This window comes from Barbatula barbatula (genome assembly GCF_947034865.1).
Source record: "Barbatula barbatula genome assembly, chromosome: 8".
In the NCBI taxonomy this organism is placed as follows: Eukaryota; Metazoa; Chordata; class Actinopteri; order Cypriniformes; family Nemacheilidae; genus Barbatula; species Barbatula barbatula.
Window position 1 is genome coordinate 19375230 of NC_136771.1, and position 22723 is coordinate 19397952.

Here is a 22723-nt window from a genome sequence, read left to right on the forward strand (position 1 = left end):
CAAGTAAAATGGATTATGTTGGATTTTTTACGAGCCTGTAAAAATGACGAACATTGAAAAGTCTAGCCCAACCTCTGGTTAGATGACCAAAGTGGCACATTGTTATTTATTGCCCTTTGTATGTATTTTTTCAGGGTATTCGTCATGTGGACCACTTTGGATTCATATGCAGGGAGACGGTGGAGTGTGGAGGTTGTCACTTTGTCTGCTATGTGTTCCAATGCGCCAATGAAGCTCTGGTGAGAACCATAGATGAGTACATGGAAAGGTCAAAAAGTTCAAAACATGCCTAAATATGTTGGTTTGGTTCAAGGATGAAAATAAATGATGTCAGTAGGCAAAAATGCAGCATACATACAGCATACATAAAACATCGCTTTGTTAATTGCACTAAATGTGGTGTGTGTTTGTGAAAACATCATTCCACGTGCCCCACTACATTTTGCCATATCATGTTCTCATTTCATCCCCTCAGGAATATTTTTACAGAATGCATTCTCTAAACTTTCATTCCAATTTGATGAAATAATAATGTCAAAAATGATCATTTTCAGGTGGATGAGATCATGTCGACTTTGAAGCAGGCGTTCTCTGTGGCCGCCCTCCAGCAGAACAGTAGGACCCAGAGTCACCAGTGTGACAGCTGTCCTCTGCAGCGGCTGCACAGACTCTGTGACCGAATAGAGGGTTAGATGTCTATTATTTGTCATTTCACTTCAGTCTGTCGTTATATCACTATTACTCTGTCCTGATGTTCTCTTTTTAATGTTCCTTCCTGTTTTGTCACGTCAAACAAAAGCACGTACAAAGGATCCCATGCAACTCGAATCCAGTCTGTGCATACACTTAAATTTGGTGCAGAGCTTTCTGTGTGCACAAGGAATTCCTTAAGGCATATTATATGATGATCAGGGAATTTCACAACAGTTTTTATGTGCAGGTCTTCATCCATCCAAAGCCAAGCTGGAACTCCAAAAGCATTTGGCAGGGCTGGAAAATCAGGAGCAGGCGAATGTGTTTGAGAGCACAATGGTGGGTTCAGTTATTCGGACCTTAAAACTGCTATAACACATTAAACAAACACCTTAAAGCTCTTTTATTCTCTAGATTAACAGTGTGTGTCAGATCCTGAACTGTGGCATTAGAGGAATGTGTGTTTCTCTGTTTAATGGGTGTGGCGATGGTATAAATGAAACCAGTTAGGCAACTAGCCTAGCGTCCTGATACCAGGTTCAACCTGAACTGACTGTACGCACTGAGAAAATATATAGCTCAATCTGTATTTGAACACTTATGGAAAATGTTTGAAGAATCCAAGTAAAGGATAGTTTGCGGTCTAGTAGTTTGTCATCTACAAAAAGCACTAAAACATAAAGTTGTGTCAATTTGAATGATAAAATCAGAAAGTAAAAATCACATCAAAACAAAATATTTTCCTTAAAAGTAAATGAAGTGTTTAAATTCATGGAACACTTTTTTGACCATGCTCCTTTCCTGTCTCATTGCTTTTGAGTTGTTGAGTCACCATCGCCATCTAGGGACCATTTGGAGAAGTGACATGGAACGTTACCCTTGTTTGTGTGCAGAAAGCCAGGCCGAAGTCGGATCAGGAGGAGAACGAGTTGATCGTATCATGTCTCAGGCGACATTACGAGGACAAACAGAAGACACACACTCACACACACAATGGAGAGACAAAAAAGGTGTGTTTCATTCTGTTAGCTGATGTTATAGGTTAACATGCTTGTATCTGTTTATACCTAATATTAAAAATGTACACAGGTGAAAAGCTCTAGATGTAGAAATGGGGTGAATGTTAATGCCAGGTGTAAGCGTGGTCTCTGTGTTTGTGTGCGTTTTAGGCTGCTCAGGAGGGTCCGGTGAATGCAGAAAGTAGTATGAGTTCCAGTCGTGTGCGTCTGGAGGAGTTCAAGTCTAGAGCAAAGCGTTCGCTCACTGAATCACTAGAGGGCATCTGGAAGGTAAAAACATTTATTGTACCAGACATCTACAGTTGAAGTAAGAACTTTGCAATGAGATGTGGTGACCACCACTAGTACTAAAGATGCTGAAGCTCACGTGAACTTTTTTCTGTTATATAACAATAGGTATGCATAACAAATGTTTTATGCAAATTGCACATTAGTTAAAACATTTTTTTATATGGAAACACATCTGTTACAGATATGGTTTTACTGGTGAAATAAAATACAGAATCAAATAAGCTTCATCATTTATATTGCTATTGTGTGTCTACAACAGGGCGGCACGAAGTCCAAACCCCCGAAGGAGAACTGTGAAGGAGAGAGCGACTCCTCCAGCTCCACCACATTAAACAGCACAAACCAGGTCTGCAAAACACTCATGTCATCACACAAATCCACACAAATGCAATTGCTTTTCACAGGAAGTTATATAATATTGCCTTTAAATTAGCGATTTTATTCTTGTTGTTGTCTGTAAAGGAAATATCATTGGAGGAACCTCTCTCTTCGCTCCTCCCCTCGAGTCCCCTCCGCTCCCATAATTCCACAGGGGACCTGCAGCACCTCGAAGGCTCAGTCGCAGGTCACGAGGATCCTGAGAGCCCACCTCAGGGTTTCAGGCAACGAGCGAGCACGATCGGTCACTCTCCCACGCTGTCGTCAACCGGCCCGAGCCTTCCCCCTCAACAGCTCACTGCAGGCAACAAACCCAAACTGGTCCGACACTACTCTGTCAGCACAGACTCTCCACACCAGAGCAAGTGAGCCAGTGTGTGTGTACCCAGCTGCACAATTCCGTCGAAAACACATACACACGCAATCTGATTTTTTATTGAAACATTGAATTTGTGGTTAATTGTGTTTGGCTGTATTGTGCTGCCACAAGTAGTCTGTACCTATGGTACATCAGCATCAGTTGCCATTACGCTTAGTTTGCAGTTTGTTGAAGCAAATTGCGGACAGAATTTGTTTTTGTTTGTGACAGTTCCAATGGATGTTCAAACCACTAATTTACGTTTGCGTAACGCAATGTAATAAGCATTGCCAGCAGCAGATTCCATTCTCCTTTTCTAGGCTGTAATTTCAATTCATTTCACTTCTCCTTGACTTATACTTTCTCTATATTTGTTCTGTTTTTGGTAAATTTTTCTCTGTTATGTACTCCATTCCTACTGTATTTTTTTTTATTTTGTCAGTCTTTCCTCTTTACGGCCGATGAGGCCACGTGCTTTTGATCTTGACCATTCCGCTCGGCCCCTTAAGCGAAGGTGAGGCGTGTGTGCACGTTTGCTCGCTCTCCTGTCATTCACAAACAGACCAGGGCACTTTTTGCCTATAACATAGGGTTTTTTTCTTTTTATTTGAGAGTTTGTAGTGATGGAATAATAGTGTGGTATTTGCAAATAAGAATATTTTTTTGCAGTACATTAGTATATATATTGCATTGTGCATGTGTGTGCGTTAGGATGTGATTCACAAAACAAATTATTATGCAAATTTGTTAATGCATCAAACACGGCCACACCATTAGTGCATGTCCAGCTTGCAGGTTGCTTTTTGAGTGCCAGGTTGTTGGAAGATGAGAGTAATCTTTTAAGTCAATACACACCCCTGGGCAATCTTTCTGTCTCTCAGGCGATTGATCTATAGATTCTTTATTGATTGGTTCCCATAAGCAGCCAAACGTAAACATACATAATTATTACAAAACATACATTTACATTTACATTTAGTCATTTAGCAGACGCTTTTATCCAAAGCGACTTACAGATGAGGAAACATTGGAAGCAATTATAACAACATAGGCAACGAAAATACATAAGTGCATCAAACTAGTCCATTAAAGCCTAGCACAGTATAAAAAGCTAAGAATAGTGAGGTTAGTAATTTTTTTTTTTTTTTGTTTTTTTTTTTTTTTTTTTTTTAAGAAGGAAAGGGAAGAGAATTAGGAAAAACTCAATCAGCAACGTGTTGACTGAAGAGATGCGTTTTTAGGTGTTTTTTAAAGATGGCAACCGAGTCTGCTGATCTTGTAGCAGCTGGTAGATCATTCCACCAATGTGGAACAGATCCAGTGAAGGTACGGGAGAGTGACTTTTTTTTTCCTTTTTGGGATGGTACCACTAGTCGTTGTTCCTTTGCAGACCGCAGTGATCTGGCAGGAACATAGATCTGCATTAGCGAGTGGAGATACGATGGTGCAGATCCGGTGTTGGTCTTGTAGGCCAGGAGCAAAGCTTTGAACTTTATGCGGGCGGCAACAGGGAGCCAGTGTAACCTGATGAAGAGCGGAGTTACATGCGCTCTCTTCGGTTCATTGAAGACCACTCTTGCCGCCGCATTCTGGATCATCTGGAGAGGTTTGATTGTGCAAGCAGGAAGTCCAGCCAGAAGCGCATTGCAATAATCCAGTTTGGACAGGACAAGAGCCTGGACTAGGACTTGCGTAGAGTGCTCCGATAGGAATGGTCTAATTTTCCTAATGTTGTAGAGGATGAATCTACAGGACCGGGTGGTGCTGGCAACATGACTTGTGAGGTTAAGCCGATCATCGATTACCACTCCCAGGTTTCTGGCTGTGCTGGACGGTGTAATCGTTGATGAGCCTAGTTGAATGGCAAGGTTGTGGTGAATCTTTGGGTTGCCCGGGATCACAAGCAGTTCCGTTTTTGCAAGGTTTAGCTGCAGGTGATGATCCTTCATCCAAAGCGAGATGTCACTAAGGCATGCCGCGATGCGAGCAGCGACCGTCGGATCGTCCGGTTGAAATGACAAGTAGAGTTGTGTGTCGTCCGCATAGCAGTGATAGGAGAAGCCATGCTTCTGAATGACCGAGCCGAGGGATGTCATGTAAATGGAGAAGAGTAGCGGTCCAAGCACTGAGCCCTGTGGCACCCCCGTGTTGAGCTGTTGGGACGCGGAGACCTCATCTCTCCAGGATACTCTGAATGACCTACCCGAGAGGTAGGACTCAAACCATTGCAACGCCATTCCAGAGACACCCATAGCACTGAGAGAAGCCAGGAGGATGTGATGATTGACAGTGTCAAAGGCAGCAGACAGATCCAGTAGGATGAGCACAGAAGACATGGATGATGCTTTTGCCAGTCTCAGGGCTTCGATGACTGAGAGCAGTGCAGTCTCTGTGGAATGACCGGTCTTGAACCCAGACTGATTGCTGTCCAGGAGGTTGTTTTGCATGAGAAAGGAGGAGAGCTGATTGAACACAACTCTCTCCAGGGCTTTGGCGATGAAGGGAAGAAGGGAGACAGGCCTGTAGTTTTCTAGCAGTGTAGGGTCCAGGGTGGGTTTCTTTAGAAGCGGTGTGATGCGGGCCTCTTTGAAAGCTGTGGGAAATGTCCCAGTGGTGAGCGAAGAGTTGATGATGTGGGTCAGAGCAGGCACAACCGTTGGAGAGATGGCCTGGAGGAGATGGGTGGGGATGGGATCCAGTGGGCAGGTGGTAGGGTGGTTGGAGCCAACGATCTTTGAGACATCAGCTTCAGACAGAGGAGAAAAGGCAGGGAGCACACACGTGTCAGTGATGTGGGCGGGTTCGACAGATGGTGGCGTAGAGAACTGGCTGCTGATGGCAGTAGTTTTCTTTACGAAGAACGATGCAAAATCAGCAGCTGTTAACTCCGATGAAGGTGCGGGAGAAGGCGGACAGAGGAGAGCAGAGAAGGTTTTGAAGAGCGTTCGAGAGTCCGGAGAGTTGCAGATCCTAGAGTGGTAGTAATCTGTTTTTGCAGAGGTGACATCTACAGAGAAAGAAGAGAGAAGAGATTGGTAGAGAGAGAGGTCTGCAGGGTTTTTTGACTTGCGCCATTTTCTCTCAGCTGACCGGAGGCTGGCGCGATGCTCACGCAGTACATCCGATAACCAGGGAGCCGACGGGGATGGACGGGCTGGTCCAGATGCAAGAGGGCATAGGTTGTCCAAGCAGGATGAAAGCGTGGAACACAGAGTGTCTGTGGCATTGTCTGTATTCAAAAGAGAGAGCTCATCAGAGGGGGGGAGTGCAGAGAGGACAGCAGAGGAAAAACAAGAGGGAGGGAGAGACCGCAGGTTGCGCCGGAAGGTGACCATCGGTGAGACATCTGCGATATCCGGAGCAGTGAGGTCGAGGTTAAGGGTGACGAAGAAGTGATCAGACGTGTGCAGCGGGGTGACCTGAGGGTGATGAGTGGAGCAGTACCTTGTGAAGATCAAATCTAGATGGTTTCCAGACTTGTGGGTTGCTGATGTGGAAACCAGCTCGAGGAGAAATGATGCGGTCAGGTTGACGAAGTCAGCAGCCTGTGGCTTTCCAATGTGGATGTTGAAGTCGCCTAGTACCACCAGGGGAGTACCATCCTCAGGGAAGGATGAAAGAAGCACATCCAGCTCCTCCAAGAAATGTCCAAGCTGACCTGGGGGACGATATATAACTACAAAATGACTTTTAACAGGGTGGGTGATAGTAACAGCATGAAACTCGAAGGAGCTGTTGTCACACAAGGGTGTTAGCTGATTGAATTTCCAGTCTTTGGGGATGAGTAGACCGGTGCCTCCACCCCTTCCTGTGATGCGAGGGCTGTGGGAGAAAGTGTGGTTATGGGAGAGGGCAGCGGGAGTGGCAGAGTCCTCTGGTTTGATCCATGTTTCTGTAAGTGCTACAATGGAAAGACCAGAATGTTTAACAAAAGCTGTAATGAAATCAGCTTTGTTCACAGCAGATTGGCAGTTCCACAATCCTATTGGGAAAGTAGAAGGGGCAGTTGCTAGCAGTGATACATTGTGAAGATTTTTAGTATTGCGTCGCCTTCGGCATGCGGCAGATGATTTACGTGTTGTGATAACAGAAAGGATTTTAAAACACATATTTAAGAGAAGCAGAAAGAAAATAGGGAGAAACATTAAAGATAACAATAAAGGAATAAGTGTTAGTGCAAACAAGTAAGACAAAAAGTGCAGGTGTTGATACAAAACAGTAAAATAATAATACAAAAGAAGTGCAATACTCAAGTGCCGTGTCGGTGTCCCGGGCTCGGTGGAGTCGCGCGCAGGTAGAGTCGATGTCTTTACTCTCTTCGGTCTTCACGCGATGAGGGCTGCACGCGACCGCTGCCGCGGTGGGTAGACGCTTTTTAAATACGCGTCTAATTACTTAAATTCAACAGGCCCCGCCCTCAGATAACACGCGCACACAAAGCAAACAACTTAAACTAGCCCAATAACGAACGAAGGACCGAAACTACCCGCGGTTTCACCCCGTGACAGAGCGGAAGTAAATACAAAGCGATTTCTCAGTTTAACACAGTACTAAAACTCAACAAGACACAATTTAAATACACTTACACAGTTCTGTACGCTTCTGCTGCTAAATTGCTTCTCCTACAGATTGAACACTAATCTCCGTTTATATAACAGTGTTGCCGTTTGGCCCCGCCCTCAGATAACACGCGCACACAAAGCAAACAAATTAAACTAGCCCAATAACGAACGAAGGACCGAAACTACCCGCGGTTTCACCCCGTGACAGAGCGGAAGTAAATACAAAGCGATTTCTCAGTTTAACACAGTACTAAAACTCAACAAGACACAATTTAAATACACTTACACAGTTCTGTACGCTTCTGCTGCTAAATTGCTTCTACATACAGCTGTATAGTATAATAAATAGACCCCACAGTGTAGAACACTTCTATATTATTTAAAAGGAAAAGCTGTTTTTTGTCAGACAGCACAATTTTAAAAGAGCAGCCTATGTGTAGCATTCCGAAAATATTTTTTATCATCAGAATTATTTTGATTGATTTGACAGATTTCTGTATTATTGAAACCTTATTTAAAGTGACAGCTCACCCAAAAATGTAAATTCTGTCATTGCCTGACTTTCTTCTGCATACACAAAAAACATATTTTGAAGAAAGTTGGTAACCAAAAAGCACCGACACCCTTTAATTTTATTGTAAAGACTGTAAGGACCACAAAACATATGCAAGGTTAACAACATTCTTTAAAATATCTTCTTTTGTGTTCTGCAGTAAAAATAAAGTCATACAGGTTTGAAATGACAGGAGGTTGAGTATATCATGACAGAATATTTATTTCTGCCAGAACTATCACTTTAAATAGTAAAGTGAATGGGAGTTTTTATAATAATTTGAATGGTAATAAAATAAAGTGTTCATGAGGCTGTAGTGTCATATGTTGCCAATAAAATAGTATTTGAATATTATGTTGACGTTGTAACCTGAAGAATTCGTAAAGGCAACATTGGAAATGTAGTAATAGAATGACGTGCATGGGGCGTTGTAGGTACATTACCTTCATGTAGTTACCAAAATAGTAAACAAAATCGTAAACGGGCTGATCTTGGTTATTTCGCAATGTTCGGATATCCTAAAGTTGATGTTGTGAATGGGTAATTTACTGCATGAATTAACATGTTTGAACATTGCTGCCGGGTTGAGTCATAACATTTGTTTTGCTGCTCCTTACGGTCTTTACTCTCTGGCCTCTCTCTCTCTCTCTCTCTCTCTCTCTCTCACGCACTCACCTGCTCTTTCTCTCAGTCCATCAGGGCTGAGTGGGTTCAGGGCGAGATTACACTCCTCTGCTTCTGTACCAAATTTCCTCAAATTTCTGGCACCTCTAGTGGAGAGCGATGATAGCTCTGACTCTCAGAGGAAGAGGTACTGTCTCCCTCCCCATTCCATCCTTTTATTTCTCTCTCCATCTCCTTCGGTGGCTGATGGGGATAATGGATCATAAGAGTAAATCAGGAACACATTTGATTCCATGTCTCATATTGATACACTTTTGGTAAAACATGGACTGTCATTTCCACTCATTGTTTTACATGAATCATACATTTTTTCTTCAGGACATTTCTTTGCCTTGTTGTACATTATTGCGGGGCTCAGTTTTGCATTTAGGAGCTTTCAGTTGTTTTTTTTTAAATAAAGTTGATAAAGAACCACTTGGAGACACGTAAAGGCTCTTTAGATGGGACTTCTTTTGGGACATCTTCTTGGCAAATATTGATAGATTACGTTAATTGCTAGTAAATTGACAAATTAAATATCACGTTACACAATAAGTTTGACTATATTTTGTTCTTAACACGGCATCAGTGCTTTTGTGTATGGATGCCCATGCTTTTGTACATCTGTGTGTTTGTAGTGATGTTGCAGCCCTGTCCAGTCCTGGAGCCGTATGTGTCGTTGGAGATTACAGTCCATTACGTAACCGAAGACATTCCTGGAGACAACAGATCTTCCTAAGAGTCGCCACACCACAGAAGGGCTCAGACAGCAATGGTAACACAAAAATGATTGAGATGTACAGTATGCATGCAAACTACAGCTGAGATGGACTCAAAGTGGTGCAGACGTGACACACTTTACTTTTATATTTTTAAGGATTCTGAATATTGACAGTTGGCAATTGATTTGAGAGATTAGGACAATATTAAAAGCAGATGAAGACATGATAAGTAGTTTTACTGTGCCAGGGTTTAAAAACATTATTTTATTTAATAATACATTATGATTTTTGAGTTCTGCACTACCTTAATGTAAAATCTGATAGCTGGTAATATCAAATGCAGTTTGATATAGATTACTGGGAATGGACAAAAAAGGCGTTATTTTTTTTAGTTATCTGGTTTTGCATATGAACTCTTTATTTGCTATTTTAATATTTTGATATGAGTTCTATTAAATGAGTGTTGTGGAATTTTCTTATTCCTTAATCAAGGTGAGTCAATTTTGACAAACGCAACACACAGAGACATCAGGTACTTTGCAAAGTATTTTATTGTCGTTTAATCTGCATCATAAGCAATGAGCATGGTGCAGAGCAAAGGCACTCTTTCCTTCTGCACCCAGAGTATATATATGATTACGTGAAACCCCCTCCCTTTGCCCCCTAGCCAGAATCCCGAGCTGGTTTCCGAGAAGTGATGCCCGTTATTCCAAACAGAACATCTTGGCCTCTGCTCGAGGGCAAATGCAGAGTGGTATGACGCGTATAGAGAAAAACATGATAACATAGAGAAGAAAACATAGATAGAAACTTCATAAACATATAGATAGACACATCAAGAAGCTAGACTAGAAAATTTCCATTACATTCCCCCCTTTTATCATATATGATAACCAAAATCTTTATACTTTGACCATGTAAGATGAGCAACGCCCTTTCTCTTACAGGTTTCATTCTTCTATCTAAACAGTTCTTAAAATCCCACTAGAATTGGTAACACCACCTGCTTCAGCCCCACTCCCCAACTTTAGGCTGTTCAGTCATATCATCCAGCTTCCTGAATGTAGAAACAACAACTGACCCTGAGCATTTTACACACACAACGCTTTTCTCTGCGGTGATCACATCTAAAACTAACCTACCCTGCAATCCTAATTCCCTACTTCCAAACTGTTCAATTCTGTACTTTTCTTACCACCTGGTTCTCTGCACTCTGTCTTTTCTTCGGCCTTGTTGGTGCTGTTTGCAACTGTCAACCGGGTTGTGACTTTGCAGGGTGACCCTTCAGCCTTTTCCGGTCCTCTAATCTCAGAGGACTGACTTTCCATGCCTGCTCGAGTCGCATACACCACCAACAACTGTCATTCACTCCAACCTCTTTCTTTTCTATCAGTGCCAATGTACATGCCTTATTGCCTTTGCATTGATATATTGCCATTCTCGTATCTACCTTCTAGCTCTGCTTCTCCTGCCTCCTTTTCTGCCTGCTCTGCGGCCTGAAAATTCCTTGGCTGAAATTATATCTGAAGCTTCTGACCTGTGTCTTTCCCCCTCGTCCACCACACCAATACTGACCTGCTTAAACCTTCATCACTTGCTTAAACCCTCATCACTTGCTTTTTCCCACTCTTATTGGGAAGTTCCTCCCGTTACCTCATATTTAAAACACTTTCTTTTGCCTTTTTATTTGGCCGTCCCTGGGGGACATAATGGCCCACATTTTAAATTTTGTTTCCTTATCCACCACATCACCTGAGGTACACGTACCTCTACACAAATACATATTTGTTCCCCAGTACCTAGCAGAATTGGGTAACACTGTCCCTCCCCATACCATTTTATTAAACTTGGAATATAGTATTGCACAAAAACAAAATTCTATAATCTCTAATTTCTCGGGGTTCGATGCGTCCCCGACTGGAACAGTTGATTCCCTTTGTCAGCACGACCATTGCGAAGAGCCATTGTGGATGGAGTTGCCCCTCCTTGGACCTTTTTGCAGTGGGAGGTGTGTCTTTCCCACGACTTCCTGGAAGCTGTGTAATGATTTGTCAGCTCCATTTGCTACTGCTCCTTTGACCTGCACAAATATTTTGAGAGCAAAAACACAAAAACACATTGCTTGTAACATCCCCCCTTTTGACGCGTGGTCTAGGCCATGCGTCAAAATCGCAAAAGCAGGGAAAAAATGTTTTGGCAAACAGGTGAGGCCATTTTGGCCCCCCCAAACATTGTCTGTGTATTTACATGAGCACTTCTTCCAAAATGCACGCTCAGCTGGTTCTGCAAAATGTTTGCATCTCTGCAAGAGAAAGAGTTTTGTTAGTGATTTCTGGAGACAATCTGTCTGTCTCTGATGTTGCTTGCTTTGCTGCAAGGTCAGCTTGTCGGCTTCCTGCAAAAAAATAGTTTCAGATACAAAAGTGTGTGTGGCATAGTCACACACAACAATGGCTGATGGGAGAAGAATGGCAGATAGCATATCAGCAACCTGTGTGTGATAAGGAATGTTTTTACCATCAGCTTTTACAAAGTTTCTGTGTTTACACAGTGTGCTAAAATCATGAGTTACACCAAATGCATATCTACTATCTGTGTGAATGTCTACATTTGTATTCTTTGATAATTTGCATGCGCGTGTGAGTGCAATGAGCTCTGCTGTCTGAGCAGAGAAATGGTCCCTAAAAATGATATCAATTGCTTCTTTGCTTTTGGACTTGCGATGTCTGTAATTGCAAACACGCTTTGCGGACAGCTGTCTGCCGCGGTCAGTAATTTCGTGACCCAAAAATGAACAAATCGTTTTGCCAGCTGGACTTTGGAGACATTTACTTTGTGTTCTTTTCTCTTATCTTTTCAAACTGGAAACAAAGGTGTGCGCACAGGTGAATTTGGGCATGGCACAACTATGCCTTTATTTTTTTAATCTTTTTAAACTCATTAAATATTGGCCTTATGCCATTGAGGGCTTCTGGTTTGAGGCTTCTGTTTTGAGGGGGGATTGCTGTTTGCGTGGACGAAAATTACCCTTGGGCTTTATCACACAACAGGTTCACAAATCCTAATCAACTCAACATAATATTTTCCTGTTACCAACAGTTGAACGGGCACCTTTACCAAAATTTCTGGTATGTCAATACTCATCATTAATCTTTTTTAGTGTGTGAAAACACTTCAAGTCCCCTTGTTGCTGACAGACAGGCATGATTCTCACGATGGGCGTGCAACAAATTTGAATATTGCACGTCATCCCTTTTAACCCATTCTATGGCGTGCGCATATTTGTCAGCAAAACACCCACAGCTCCCCACACCATTGTAATCAACGTCATGAGGCTCTGTGAGGCAAAACATTCTACATCATATTTACGTAATTCAAAACTACATCGTACAGCTGTACGAGCGCTGCACTCGGGTCGTGTTGGTATCATGCTCAATCTGTCATCATACACATTATGACTCTGCCCAGCAAATGAATCGGGCAGCAGTCAGACATGAGAAACCTGTGTTGAAATTTGACACTCCCCAACTCACATTGCACCCTTTTGACATAAATTATTTTACATTAGAGCCACTAGCATTTAGGGAAAACACAGCTAGTTTAGACTCTGGCAAATTTAAACACTTCTTGTGAATCACAGTAGGCTATTTGTTGCCCCTGAATCTATCAAAAATTCGAGCAGTTTGTTGCACACAAGCATTGTGCATTTTAGCAAAGTTCAGAAAGCGGTTTCATTCATCATGGAATGTGAGCTAAGCAGATCTTCGTTGCATACAGTAGGAAAAAGCATTTCTTCATTGCATATGCTAAGGGAAATCATACTCACCACCTTCGGAATGATGCCTCACCTCCTCACTTCCATCTACCTTTTCTTTGACCCCATTGGTCTCAGAGGCTTCGGACAGTCGTTCCGCCAGTGCCCCGTTCTTCCACAATTGAAACATTTCTCTGGATCATAGGTGCTAGAGGGTTTAAAACCTCCTCTCCCTCGCCATCTTCCTATTCTTCCGTGTTCTCCTCCGATATTCATTAGAGCCATGTGGAGTTCTTTATCTTGGGTGTTTTTCTTCTGAAGCTCTTTCTTGCCTGTTTGTCTTTCGGCGTTTACAGCATGACGGATGATCTCGCTCATTCTCGCGCGATCTGGCTCGATGCATGATTTTTCCACTTTTCGTCTCAGCTCTTCTCTGAGGTTCCGCAAAAAAGCGGATCTGAGATGTCCTTCGAACGGACCAATGTCCGGTCCGTCTGCATCAGGTTGAAGTCCAGAATGTTCTTTAAATACTTCCTCCACAGGCCATTTACCCTGTAACTTTCTCAGGTCAGATGGTTTCAGTTTGACTTTCAACAGTCTCTCTAATTCTTTCATTGAGGGTGAGAATTCTTTGCAAAATGTCAAAAGTTCTTTGTCTGTCGGTGCTAGTTGCGCTCTTTCTTGCTTTTGACGCACCACGGGCTGTGGTGGAGACGGCACTGGTGCTGGTGGAGACACTGGTGGGGGCACTGGAGCTGCCTCGATCGGGTTCAGATGTCGGTGAGGAGGGACACAATCATCCTCCGGTTGGTGTTTGTACTCAGTCATAGATGGGGGTAAAGAAGACAGAGGGGTTAAATCATTATATTCAAGCAAAACAGGGTACAATGGAGTTTTCGGTGGTGGCAGTTCTTCAAATGCCATTTCTTTAAAAACATAGTCACGTCTATTAGCTTCCCTCTCCCATAACTCTAAACATTTACACGCTTCATCATATTTTTCCCTTTCTCTTTTGGACATTTTAAATATGTTTTTTTTTCCCCATGTGTTCTCTTATTTTCCCTAATTTTGTGGTACTAAATGTACCGTTTTCTGGAAAGTTAGCTTTTTCTATTAAATAGGGTACACCTTGTAAACTTCCCGTTCCCCACCTTTTCCTCATTTCTCTGTATGTTGGTTTATCCATATCATTTCTTAGTAGTCCCCCAGACTGTTTAGAATCTCTCTCGATTCTGAGTAGTCTCCCCTCTTTAACCAGACTGTTTTAAGCAGTCCCCCAGACTGTTTAGAATCTCTCGATTCTGAGTAGTCTCCCCTCTTTAACCAGACTGTTTTAAGCAGTCCCCCAGACTGTTTAGCGCTAAGTAGTCTCCCCTTTCGTTCCAGACTGTTCAGAAATCTACCTGACTCACCACTTTTCCTTTTTGTGCCTTGCACTGAGTTCTTTTGGGATCACGTCAGCTTGGGGTCCGGAGTAGAGTTCTCTCGTCCCTGTATGGGGTTAGAGCTGGATTTGCTATGTCCAGGATGATCAGTCAACTCTAGTCCGTTCTCCGTCAGCCTTGTGATCCCATACCTCGTCGCCAAATTGTTGTGGAATTTTCTTATTCCTTAATCAAGGTGAGTCAATTTTGACAAACGCAACACACAGAGACATCAGGTACTTTGCAAAGTATTTTATTGTCGTTTAATCTGCATCATAAGCAATGAGCATGGTGCAGAGCAAAGGCACTCTTTCCTTCTGCACCCAGAGTATATATATGATTACGTGAAACCCCCTCCCTTTGCCCCCTAGCCAGAATCCCGAGCTGGTTTCCGAGAAGTGATGCCCGTTATTCCAAACAGAACATCTTGGCCTCTGCTCGAGGGCAAATGCAGAGTGGTATGACGCGTATAGAGAAAAACATGATAACATAGAGAAGAAAACATAGATAGAAACTTCATAAACATATAGATAGACACATCAAGAAGCTAGACTAGAAAATTTCCATTACATGAGAAACAAGCATCATTTTACCTGCACATTCGAAACGATCTTTTACATTTCTATATTTTATTAAAAAGAAAATGTATTTACTTTATTGTTTAATGTGTACCAACATCACATAAATCAACTATCAACAATTTCGTAGACGTTTTCAGCGGCAACAACATAAGCAAACATTATTTGGCCTAAACTTAACCTCCGGTAGACTTCTGCAAAGAATCAATAACTGTTGAGTAGTTTTTATATAATAAAATATTCATTACAATCTAATATAAACCATAATTTTAATTATAACCAAACACAGAGTTAACCTTGGGCCTTAGAATATTTATTTCAGAAATACTGTAGTTTTCCTTTTTCAAATACTATAGGTTTAATTTAGCCCGAGGCGACATTTATTGTACAAATATGCCTCCCGGACAACCCTTTTGTCCACTAATGTAGATCATCTCAACTAAATGGGAACGTCCACAGGGTGCAGTTACTGTCATGTCCTCCGGCTGGAGCTCTTGCTCTTTAAAGGTTCAACAACCTGCGAGTGCATCTGACAGTTGGCAGTGTGTTTGGACAGGTTTGATGTGCATTTTGGCAGAGAAACAGAATTGATTATCACCCTCTTTATTTGCCACAATCACAGACATAAATTTATCAGTGCTGTCTTGTTATTTTTTCTTTCCTGAGCCAGATGTACAGTATGTCTGTCATTCTCCAACTGCCAAAACTACAAATCAGGCCTGTTATTTTCAAAATGGTAGCTTGTCAGCCTTGGCAGTGACTCAAAGTAAATGTTGATCCGGATGTCAAAACACCCCTCAGGTGTGTGTGTGCGCACATGTGTGAATGTGCGCGAGACCTTTAAAATCCTTAAATCATGTGCTTGAAAGGTATGATAATGTAAAGAAGTGGCGCTATTGGCGGAGTTGATTTTGAAAGTGTTTTTCGGGTAGTCAACCACTTGGCTTAATTTTATTTCTCTCTACATATTAAACTTTTCTTTTTGTATAAAATATAAAAGGAAATAACAAGCTTCACCTTTAAAAGACTTCAACGCCTACCCACACGCTTGTCATAAATAATAGTTTACTAGTTGAGTAGTTTGTCACTTCGCATTGTGCAAGATAATTTAATACCCCTGTTTGCCAGGACTGGATGGATCTTAAATACTTCTATGTCATTTACTTCTGTCTTATTTGCGCATTTGCAGTAATACGAGTACACTTCCTTAAAGCAAAATGCGTGCCTAGATCACTGTTATGCAAGTGTGTGCGTTTCTACAGTATATTTGGGTGCGTCTCGACAAGTGTGTGTCTGTGCGGAGTGAAGTCATCTTTGTATTAATGGTAGTGTGTGTGTGTGGGGCGTGGTGTCCAGGTCATGTTGACAGACAGCTACAGGAAAGCACCGTATTGAACCATTTGTGTGTGTGTTTGCAGACTGGCAAGGTGTTGGTCTGAGCAGAAACGGCACTTATTTACAGAAGGAGTGGCCTGTTTGTGTGTGTTTGTAGAGGGAGTGACCGGCGCCCATGTGTCCGAGTGCGTCAGTGTCCGCCGCTGCATACTTCACTCCACACTTACTGTACCATCATGGAACTGGGTCAGATGTGTGTGTGTGTGTGTGTGTGTGTGTGATTCTTGACATAATAAATGATTGTTTTGGGAGAAGTTTGCTGTAAAACTGGAGGCCTTCTATTATGTAATGATGAAAGAGACAGACCATCACTGAATGTGTGTGTATGTGTAGATTATTATAGTTAACTAACCTTTATTGAAATGAAATAAAATATTGACCTAAAAAACGTAAACTAAATGAAACATTCAAATGTTGTCTCGGAAATAAACTATAAACAGATCTGCATCTAGTTATATGGACTCCATGCAGCTGGACAACAAGTTTCACACGCAAAATAGACCAAAACTAAGTAAAATAACAGTGTGCCATAACGTCACACAGAAACAAGCACCATGACAAACGCACTCTGTTTAATGTACCTGCCAAACTGTATCAAATACCTCAGAGTTCAGTTTGGACGATACGACACAATAGGTGGAACGACATGTCCAACTTTCATTGGTTCATTGGAACAGCTTATTCGTTTAGTCAAGTGTGACGCTTTGGACAATTTGAATGAGAGAGTGGACAACAGCGACAATATACAACAGAATAACAATTATAGAACGATCGATAATATATGGAACGTTTAATTTAGTAAAAATGTCAACAATTAAGCAAAGTTCATAGCCTAACGAACAAACACAAACAGGGGTCTAGTTACATCAACGAGCTACCGCAACGAAAGTGATATCAGAGCAGTGTGTTTTTATATATACTGTATATGTAATTGTATATATATATATATATTTATATACATATAGATAGAAAAATTAAGTTTGCGCATCACCTGATATTTCCTTTACATAATTAATAAGTTGATATTGCAGGATATGTTGTTCACACTGTACATGGATAGTTAACAGGATTTTATGTGTTCATGTGGCTCAGTCGTAGAGCAGAAGATCGTGGGTTCATTCCGAGGGAACACACAAATGGATAAAAACGTACAGCTTGGATGCTATGGATTCTGCTAAATGCATAAATGTAAAAAATTTACACGTTTACGGTTTTATAACAACACATATTAATAGGCACAGCATACGGTCACAATGTGTGTTATAAATGTAATGTCTTTGCTTTAAATAGGAGTAATGTGAAAAATACGTGAACATAAACGGGTTTAAAATGTTAAAGAATGTGATGTTTTCTATGAGACACTGCGTTTGTAAAATTACAAAACGGGCTCAGTTTAATAGATATATAAATCCGATTCTTCTACGGTTTAAATGGTGTGGTGCTTCTCGTGTTTGTTGGAGATACGGTTATACGGTAGTTGTCTGTGACATTTTCTAAAGTGTAAAAAACAAAGAACACTTTAATTGCATAAGGTAAAATACACTGTGGTATGAGCTGCGTCCGAAAGCTTACTTGTTGCCTTGTTGCCCGGAGGCAGCGTTTGTTAAGTAACTACGTCACATTAAATTCTCGAACACCATGGTAAATGTTCAAATATAAAGTTAAATGAACAAATTTTACTCTCCTTGTACTGTCATCATAACCCAATAAGCTTTAAAAGCTTCACACTTCTCTACACCAATAAGCTCCTTCTGATCATGAACCAGTGAAAGGTGAAGTGGGTGGGCGACGTGTCGCTCCTTCCAAATGTGTTGCCCCCCAGACTGCACTCTGGGGCTACTCGACTGTATCGCCTGCGGGCTACACTGGTAAATTCATGAAGTTATATGTCGCATTGTAAGTTACAGCCCTGTTAGGCGCACATGTGTTTCAACAGCCACAAAGACCGCTTTCAGCCTCTGGACATAATACGTACTGTGACGCACGCTAGCCCTGTCAAATTTTGCTACCTCCATACAAAACTGGACTAACCCAACCCTTACACCTAAGTTACCCCTCCCCAACCCAAGCACAACACGATGGTAGCAAAATTCTATGTGTAGCATAAATTGACAGAACACCGGCGGAAAGCTCAGTTTAAAGATAAGGAACGTCCCAGAACAATGTTCTCTCACCATTCTAATGCACTGTTTTTCGCAGTCTCGTGGTTGTCCGAGCAGAGATGAAAACCGGTAGTTTTTTCCTGTAATTTATTCTGCAGCGTATTCTGTGTTTACATAACATGTCCAGAGTGGTGTGGGGAAACGCGGTGCTCTGTGTGAACTGAAGTCAAATGGATTAAACAAAGCTTCAAGGCAAATTATTTTTTGTTTTCGAGTTACTCGAGGAGTCGTTATAATAACTCTTATAATGAAAATTATTTATTAAAAATACAATTATTGGAAAATGTTTCAAACTAAATGCAAACTTGTACTGTATCTGTGATGGTTAGGTTTCGGTAAGAAGAGATTAGAATATACAATTTGTATAGTTTAGACGTCATTATCACCGTCCCCACAATGTATAGAAACTGCGTGTGTTTGCGCGCGCGCACCTATCTTTACTCCTTTACGTTCACAAAATATTCTTTTGAAGACATTTGGGATGTCCTCATGTGTTTTTCTATATAAAGTAAAACGTGGATGTCCTTACGAAACCTCAGTTGTCCAAATAGACTGTTTGTCAGGAAATTGGAAAGTTGACAGCCACTTTGTAATACTTTTTTATTATACGGTGACAAACATAAAGTGCGATTCATTTTGATTTATGACAAAAAATGTAAATCACTAAAGGTCCAGAAGGGCAGCAGCGAGAAGGTAAATAATGCATATAAAATTCTATAAATGCAAAAAGTTTTTGTTAAAGTGTGAACTAGGTTAAGTCTATATAGGAAAAAGCTTAACAAATCCATATCCCACATTAAAATCCCAGATAGTCTTTCATTTGTACAATTATTGTACAGTTACAAGAGGGAGCAACAAGAGCTTCAGTAGTTGAGGTGAGGACTGTTTTTTCAGTTGCGATGTGAAATGTGAGAAACGTACTGTGCGTAGGCGAGCAATGTTTTAATAAAACACTATGATTAAATTGTTTCCCGGCACTATATCAGGTGATCTCTCTTATTCTCTTTGTTTATACCATAAATAATACTGCTATACATAAATAGCATTACATAAGTACCTTTTTCCTTTCATTATTGCACATTCACTTTTTTTTAAACAAAAAGGGTATTTTGAGGCCTTGAGGTCCACCCTGTAGTTTGGGTGGCGTTCCTTGTTATTTTTATCACCTCTGCCGGTGTGTGTATGGTTGTTGTGTGTGGGTTTCGCATTTGTTCAGTGCTGTATGTTTTTTATGTAGTTTGTTCTTCTGTTAATTGTTGTTTTTTGCAAACATGAGGAACCACTGATGTTTTGCGTCTCAGCTTAACAGAGAAGTTGCACTTTTATGCAATACCCCTGCTGCTTATTGAATAACTTTATTAAAATAAATATGTGCTGCTCATTTTATAAGATTATTACAACACTACATTAATATAGAATTTAACTGCTGTGTACAGCATACAGTAAATTGCCTATTTTACAATGGTTTCGAATACATCTATTAGCATGGGTGAATGTGTTACCAAAGGCCCCTAATTTCTTTGTATTGTGGCAATAATAGATTTGAAAGTAACTCGGCGCTCTGCAAATTGGGCTCTATTCTGAAAAAAACGCATGAATGAATCCACCCGTAACAAATGAACCTATCAAACATTCTTTTGACCTTCTTTCAGTCTGTAGTTTAGTGATCCGCTCCAGTCCGGCGATTCTTCTCTCACCCGCAGTGCTCGTGCAGGGATCTGCTCCAGAATAGAAAAAAGCTCATTCTCAACACGTATTGCAGAAGTCAGGTTGTTTTGTAAAGCTGTTAATAGCTTTAATAAAATTTAACTTCAGGCAAGCTGAGGTGAAACTTGCATTGAAATGCGAGATGATGCTCGCCGTGCGAGCGCTTTGATGTGACGCGCTTACATCTAGTTTTGGGAGACGTGTGAGGAGTAAACATAGAGAATAAACAAACCTAAAGTCAGAGAGCAACACACGAATATTGCTCATCTAATAGAGAGTGAAAACGATAAACACCTACAATACAGACCCCATGAACACCAGTTTATAACACGAGTCAAATACTGTACTCTCATTGTTTCTGCATATTAAAACTTCATTACTATACATGCTGTCTATCTTCCTACTGTATACATATGATATAAATATGAATAAATAATACAGCGGATTGTCAGAACTTAATTTGATATCTTCAGTACATTTTCGTAACTTGCCTACATTTTAACTATGGTGAGCATTTAAATAAACTGTAATAAATAAATTAGTTAAATCAATCTAAGAAACATTCAGTGTAAAATATAGCATTATATTGCGAGATTTCATGAATAGGTCGTCACCGTAAAATAATGTACTCATTCCGTGAAATAGATTTTTGACCATTCCGCCCACTTCTACTATCAGTTCAACGTTATAATTTCTTCTAATAGAGAAAAAAAATTTTTATTTGGTATGACAATGCAGATAATAAATAATAGATTTTCATGTTTTTTGCATGACAACGAAAGATGTGCTAATACTTGTTAATTTACGTCAACACCTGATAGACGTCGGCGCGTGATGCCATCAGACATTTCGCTGAGAACGCATAATGAAGCGAGCGAAAAAAGTAATGTGTGGAAGCATTTCGACAGAAATGTGTGCATCTTTGGCAATGGCCACTACAGTAGATGAACAAGCGGTGTCGGATGATGCGGCTGCGCAAGTGCGGGCATGACAGTTAACAGGCTGCGGTCCAGATTATCCCCGCAGCATGTGGATATGCTCCTCTTTAAAAAATATTTTAAAATCTTAATTGGTTAACTATTTAATTTATGTGATTTTTTTCAGTTTAGGTTTATTTAGAGTTTGTTTATTTTAGAAATTATATTCTTCATTTATATTGTGAATAATATTATGTTTGTTCGTTGTTATCAAGGTTCTCTTGTGATCGTTGTTGATCCGTTTTGTACGCTACTGTTTGCACTTTCATAATAAACCCATAAAAATGAGTTTTTACTGGGTCACAGACAATCGGCAACTGTATTTTTTTTCAACGTCCTATTTATATAAAAATCTCAGTTAACGGTTAACGAGCGTCGGTTGTCGGTTAAGAAAATTATCCGAAATGAACATCCCTATTGTCAACTAATGTTAGTAGTTCATGTTGTGTCATGTTGACGTTGGTATCCGTTAAGTAAAACTGACCTACATTTATTTTCAGAATCCACATTAGAAGTCTGCAGCAGAATGGCGCTCGGAGGTGGAGTGGGGGGCGGGGACAGTTCTCTGGGGGCGGTACCAGAGGAGAGGAGAAAGTGGAGTCGGGAGGAGCTGAGGGAATTGTGGCGGAAAGCTATTCTTCAACAGATCCTACTGCTGCGGATGGAGAAAGAGAACCAAAAACTTCAAGGTAAACACATGTACTGACCACAGTGAACACTCACACAGACAATTGACAAAGCAGACACACTTTAATGAACACTTAATGAACAGAAATGTACTCTGGTAATAAACTTGATCCATTTGGGCTTTTTTCCACATATAAGACCAGTTTCTATATGTGCTATATGTGGTGCATTAAAAATAATATAAATTCAAAAATAGTGGATTAAAAATAAGTTGTTTCATGGATGCTTTTCGTAGAGCATGGCAGTAGCAATGCCAAGGTCATGGGTTCAATCCCAGGGATTGTACATACTTAGAAAGCTATATATAGTATAATGTATTTTAAATCGCTAAAAGTGTCTGCCAAATGCATACTAAAGCAATAAGCCCCAAGAAGCCGTGGGTTACAGTGCATTTTATAACAGCTAAGGGGCGTTGTTAGGCACGACGCAAAGCGGAGTCGGGAAGGAAGAGGACGGGAACCGGCGAACATAAACGAACTTTTAATTAATAAATAACTCACACGTAAATACCACACCATAAAATCCAGGCCTGTTCCTCTCTCACTGACGGTCCGATCGTTCGTCCTCTTATGCTCCACAATCTCCTCCGTGATACGAGACCGTCGCACGTACAGCTGACGCTCGTAAACACTCACGCACCGGCCTCGCATCCAGACTCTCGTCCCGCCTACCTCACTACAAAACCTCTTTCATCACACCAGGACACCAGGACTGAAAACAACGAACAGAGCACATCGTCTGTTTATGAGTATTCACCTCATTTCTAGACTTTTTGATGTCTTCAATTTCTCTTTCATTCA

At 41.0% G+C, this 22723-nt stretch overlaps 1 protein-coding gene across 3 annotated transcripts in view; it reads left to right on the forward strand.

Moving 5' to 3' along the window:
• The window catches only part of tbc1d1 (TBC1 (tre-2/USP6, BUB2, cdc16) domain family, member 1), a 59404-nt gene that overhangs the window by 22186 nt on the left and 14495 nt on the right, over nt 1-22723 (forward strand). For all 3 annotated transcript variants that reach the window (XM_079463135.1, XM_079463136.1, XM_079463137.1), the window contains 9 exons: nt 135-239; nt 555-687; nt 941-1032; nt 1587-1703; nt 1863-1982; nt 2263-2349; nt 2466-2746; nt 9156-9292; nt 21737-21925. In XM_079463135.1, coding sequence (XP_079319261.1) covers nt 135-239; nt 555-687; nt 941-1032; nt 1587-1703; nt 1863-1982; nt 2263-2349; nt 2466-2746; nt 9156-9292; nt 21737-21925 — 1261 coding nt within the window. The remainder of the gene's footprint in view (nt 1-134; nt 240-554; nt 688-940; nt 1033-1586; nt 1704-1862; nt 1983-2262; nt 2350-2465; nt 2747-9155; nt 9293-21736; nt 21926-22723) is intronic.